The sequence below is a fragment of the Thalia democratica genome, chromosome 7, assembly GCF_965202585.1.
Source record: "Thalia democratica chromosome 7, ktThaDemo2.hap1.1, whole genome shotgun sequence".
NCBI lineage: Eukaryota > Metazoa > Chordata > Thaliacea > Salpida > Salpidae > Thalia > Thalia democratica.
Window position 1 is genome coordinate 1,653,476 of NC_139171.1, and position 6,000 is coordinate 1,659,475.

Here is a 6,000-nt window from a genome sequence, read left to right on the forward strand (position 1 = left end):
CTATAAAAAATGTTAATATATTTTAATTTTACTATGAACTTAACTAATAAGTTTACTTTTATTAATACAGGTTACCGTTTTATACTACAACTTTTTAACAAACAGATGTAATAATTATTTTTATTCAAACAGACGTAGACGAAGAAACGAGAGTGAGAGTTGTCGAGGACGTGTTGAAGAAACTGCCGCAAAATAATTACAAAATATTGAAATACTTGGTTGATTTTCTGCACTTGGTGATCGAACACTCGCATGTGAACAAAATGAACTCTAATAACATGGCCACTGTATTCGGTCCCAATCTTTCATGGGGGAGGGATGCGGTATGTTTATATTTTATTTGTATTTAAAGTTTTTATTTAAATCAAAAGTTAGTATCATGTGAAGTTATTTGAGTTGAAAAATTTTTTTGTAAATTTGTTCAGTTAAAATAAACCTTTATTTGTTTTCTAAAAGTAATAAAAATAATTTTTTTTTGTGGTTTTTATAATTAAAATAGTTTTTATTTAATTTGTAAAGTAAAATACCAAACACTATTTAACTACCTATTTAAAAAATTAATAATTATTTGTTTTCGGTTAGTTCTATTGAAGTTGAATATTTTTTTCAATTAACTAAATTTGAAAACTATTCAACTTATGTTTTCAAAATTAAATAATATTTATAAAACAGTCAACATTATTCACTGTGGAACATATTAACACTTTTTTTGAAATGATTTATTTTGATCAATAATTTAATAAATTAAATAATATATTTATTCAGCAATCCGACTTATTCGCGATGGGCCACATAAACATTTTTGCAAATAATTAAAATTAAATATTTTTAAATAAATTAAATAATATTTTTATTCAGCAATCCGACCTATTCGCGATGGGCCACATAAACACTTTTGCGAATAATTAAAATTAAATATTTTATTTAAATTAAATAATATATTTATACAGCAATCCGACTTATTCGCGATGGGCCACATAAACACTTTTGCAAATAATTAAAATTAAATATTTTATTTAAATTAAATAATATATTTATTCAGCAATCCGACTTATTCGCGATGGGCCACATAAACACTTTTGCAAATAATTAAAATTAAATATTTTATTTAAATTAAATAATATATTTATTCAGCAATCCGACTTATTCGCGATGGGTCACATAAACACTTTTGCAAATAATTAAAATTAAATATTTTAGTTATTTAATTAAATAATATATTTATTCAGCAATCCGACTTATTCGCGATGGGTCACATAAACACTTTTGCAAATAATTAAAATTAAATACTTTAGTTATTTAAATTAAATAATATATTTATTCAGCAATCCGACTTATTCGCGATGGGCCACATAAATACTTTTGCAAATAATTAAAATTAAATATTTTATTTAAATTAAATGATATATTTATACAGCAATCCGACTTATTCGCTATGGGCCACATAAACACTTTTGCAAATAATTAAAATTAAATATTTTATTTATTTAATTAAATAATATATTTATACAGCAATCCGACTTATTCGCTATGGGCCACATAAACACTTTTGCGAATAATTAAAATTTAATATTTTAAAATAAATTAAATAATATATTTATTCAGCAATCCGACTTATTCGCGATGGGTCACATAAACACTTTTGCGAATAATTAAAATTAAATACTTTAGTTATTTAAATTAAATAATATATTTATTCAGCAATCCGACTTATTCGCGATGGGCCACATAAACACTTTTGCGAATAATTAAAATTTAATATTTTAAAATAAATTAAATAATATATTTATTCAGCAATCCGACTTATTTGCTATGGGCCACATAAACACTTTTGCAAACAATTAAAATTAAATATTTTATTTATTTAAATAAAATAATATATTTATACAGCAATCCGACTTATTCGCTATGGGCCACATAAACACTTTTGCAAATAATTAAAATTAAATATTTTATTTATTTAATTAAATAATATATTTATTCAGCAATCCGACTTATTCGCTATGGGCCACATAAACACTTTTGCGAATAATTAAAATTAAATATTTTAAAATAAATTAAATAATATTTTTATACAGCAATCCGACCTATTCGCGATGGGCCACATAAACACTTTTGCGAATAATTAAAATTAAATATTTATTTAAATTAAATAATATATTTATACAGCAATCTGACTTATTCGCGATGGGCCACATAAACACTTTTGCAAATAATTAAAATTAAATACTTTAGTTATTTAATTAAATAATATTTTTATTCAGCAATCCGACTTATTCGCGATGGGCCACATTAACACTTTTGCAAATAATTAAAATTAAATATTTATTTAAATTAAATAATATTTTTATACAGCAATCAGACTTATTCGCGATGGGCCACATAAACACTTTTGCGAATAATTAAAATTAAATATTTATTTAAATTAAATAATATATTTATACAGCAATCCGACTTATTCGCGATGGGCCACATTAACACTTTTGCAAATAATTAAAATTAAATATTTATTTAAATTAAATAATATATTTATACAGCAATCCGACTTATTCGCGATGGGCCACATAAACACTTTTGCAAATAATTAAAATTATATATTTTATTTATTTAATTAAATAATATATTTATACAGCAATCCGACTTATTCGCGATGGGCCACATAAACACTTTTGCGAATAATTAAAATTAAATATTTATTTAAATTAAATAATATTTTTATACAGCAATCCGACTTATTCGCGATGGGCCACATAAACACTTTTGCGAATAATTAAAATTAAATATTTATTTAAATTAAATAATATTTTTATTCAGCAATCCGACTTATTCGCGATGGGCCACATAAACACTTTTGCGAATAATTAAAATTTAATATTTTATTTATTTAAATTAAATAATATTTTTATTCAGCAATCCGATTTATTCGCTATGGGCCACATAAACACTTTTGCGAATAATTAAAATTAAATATTTTATTTATTTAAATTAAATAATATTTTTATACAGCAATCCGACTTATTCGCGATGGGCCACATAAACACTTTTGCAAATAATTAAAATTAAATATTTTATTTATTTAATTAAATAATATTTTTATACAGCAATCCGACTTATTCGCGATGGGCCACATAAACACTTTTGCAAATAATTAAAATTAAATATTTTATTTATTTAATTAAATAATATATTTATACAGCAATCCGACTTATTCGCGATGGGCCACATAAACACTTTTGCAAATAATTAAAATTAAATATTTTATTTATTTAAAATAAATAATATTTATACAGCAATCCGACTTATTCGCGATGGGTCACATAAACACTTTTGCAAATAATTAAAATTAAATATTTTATTTATTTAATTAAATAATATATTTATACAGCAATCCGACTTATTCGCGATGGGCCACATAAACACTTTTGCAAATAATTAAAATTAAATATTTTATTTATTTAATTAAATAATATATTTATTCAGCAATCCGACTTATTCGCGATGGGCCACATAAACACTTTTGCGAATAATTAAAATTAAATATTTTATTTATTTAAATTAAATAATATATTTATTCAGCAATCCGACTTATTCGCGATGGGCCATATAAACACTTTTGCAAATAATTAAAATTAAATATTTTATTTATTTAATTAAATAATATATTTATACAGCAATCCGACTTATTCGCGATGGGCCACATAAACACTTTTGCGAACAATTAAAATTAAATATTTTATTTATTTAATTAAATAATATATTTATTCAGCAATCCGACTTATTCGCGATGGGCCACATAAACACTTTTGCGAACAATTAAAATAAAATATTTTATTTATTTAAATTAAATAATATATTTATACAGCAATCCGACTTATTCGCTATGGGCCACATAAACACTTTTGCGAATAATTAAAATTAAATATTTTAGTTATTTAAATTAAATAATATTTTTATTCAGCAATCCGACTTATTCGCTATGGGCCACATAAACACTTTTGCGAACAATTAAAATTAAATATTTTATTTATTTAAATTAAATAATATTTTTATTCAGCAATCCGACTTATTCGCTATGGGCCACATAAACACTTTTGCGAACAATTAAAATTAAATACTTTAGTTATTTAATTAAATAATATTTTTATTCAGCAATCCGACTTATTCGCGATGGGCCACATAAACACTTTTGCGAATAATTAAAATTAAATATTTTAGTTATTTAAATTAAATAATATATTTATTTAGCAATCCGACTTATTCGCTATGGGCCACATAAACACTTTTGCGAACAATTAAAATTAAATATTTTATTTATTTAATTAAATAATATATTTATACAGCAATCCGACTTATTCGCGATGGGCCACATAAACACTTTTGCGAATAATTAAAATTAAATATTTTGTTTATTTAAATTAAATAATATATTTATTCAGCAATCAGACTTATTCGCGATGGGCCACATAAACACTTTTGCAAATAATTAAAATTAAATATTTTATTTAATTAAATAATATTTTTATTCAGCAATCCGACTTATTCGCGATGGGCCACATAAACACTTTTGCAAATAATTAAAATTAAATATTTATTTAAATTAAATAATATATTTATTCAGCAATCCGACTTATTCGCTATGGGCCACATAAACACTTTTGCGAATAATTAAAATTAAATATTTTATTTAATTAAATAATATATTTATTCAGCAATCCGACTTATTCGCGATGGGCCACATAAACACTTTTGCGAAAGTTTTATTCGACAATCATGAGCAATTATTCAGTGTGGATTCAGAATGTTAAATTATACAATTGAGAGAAAAATTATGTGAAATTTTATTGTGTTTTGTAAAATATTCTCCTGTTTTATTTCAAATAAGAGAGAGTTTTTGTTCTTTTACTTGGTATTTAGAGATTTTTTTCTTTTACTCTGGATAAGAAACTGTTTTTTTAATATTTTCCTGACTTCAATGTTTCTTTTCGTTTTTAAAAGAGAAAAGTGAGTGTTTATAAAATGTTTGTAATAACTTTTCTTTGAACAACTAATGTTGTTTTTTTTAATTTAAATTATGAAGATCTTTAAAAATGTTACACTATTTTACATATTATAAATATGTATGATTCTTAAGCTTGTTTTAAAGGAGATTTGTACTGAGTTATTAACTAAGTTAATTAAAAGTTTTTGATTTTAATTGAATAAATAACTTATTTTTAACTATAATTATTCGAAAAATATTAACAGTTAGTTACAATTTCTAACAGGGTATACATTAAATTTCAAAATAAACAAAATTTTTTTGTATATAATTGAGTTTCAATAATACTTGCCGTATTTTCAGTTATCAAAAGTTTTATGAAAACAAAAAAAAAATTCAAACTATACCGTTTACATTGAAATTAAAAAATAAGCAGTATTTATTTTCTTCATTTTCTTCATTTTCTTCTATGGTGTTACAAGAATTTTATTTTATAAATCATGATTTGGTTGTGATACTTTGTCTTTTATATTCTTTTTTTTAATTGTCGTACTTTTTAAAACTTAAAAGAAAGTAATTTAATAATTCTAAACATTTTATCAAAACATAACCGTAAATACGAAATATTAGTTTTTAAATTTTTCTTAAACCTATAAGTGAATTTTATAACAAAGTGTTTTTTCATAAACTCCATATTAAATAAATAGAAAACTGTATTGAATAAATTGTTTCTACAACTTTATTTTAAAAGATTATAGTATTGTGCAATGCTGTGTTTTTATTTAAATAAATAAGTCTAAATATGATTGTAGTCTCTTTATATTTTAAAATTCTTAATTCCATTAATGTATAAATAATTAAAAAAATTTAAAAAATTGAATTGTTAGATTTGTTTTATTTTAAGTATCTTATTTATATACTTTTTTTAAATTCAAGTTTTCCCTTTATTAAGAAATTTAATATTGTACACGCTAAGTACTATTACGGGTAACCCAATAAAATTTATACTATCTTTTTAATAT

General features: G+C 22.4%; 1 protein-coding gene across 4 annotated transcripts in view; it reads left to right on the forward strand.

The window, feature by feature from the left end:
• LOC145840270 (rho GTPase-activating protein 1-like) overlaps nucleotides 1-5,260 on the forward strand; it is a 30,603-nt gene extending 25,343 nt beyond the window's left edge. For all 4 annotated transcript variants that reach the window (XM_082947463.1, XM_082947464.1, XM_082947465.1 and 1 more), the window contains exons 10-11: nucleotides 133-323; nucleotides 4,710-5,260. In XM_082947463.1, coding sequence (XP_082803589.1) covers nucleotides 133-323; nucleotides 4,710-4,805 — 287 coding nt within the window. In that variant the 3' untranslated portion in view covers nucleotides 4,806-5,260. The remainder of the gene's footprint in view (nucleotides 1-132; nucleotides 324-4,709) is intronic.
• The last annotated feature ends 740 nt before the right edge of the window (nucleotides 5,261-6,000 follow it).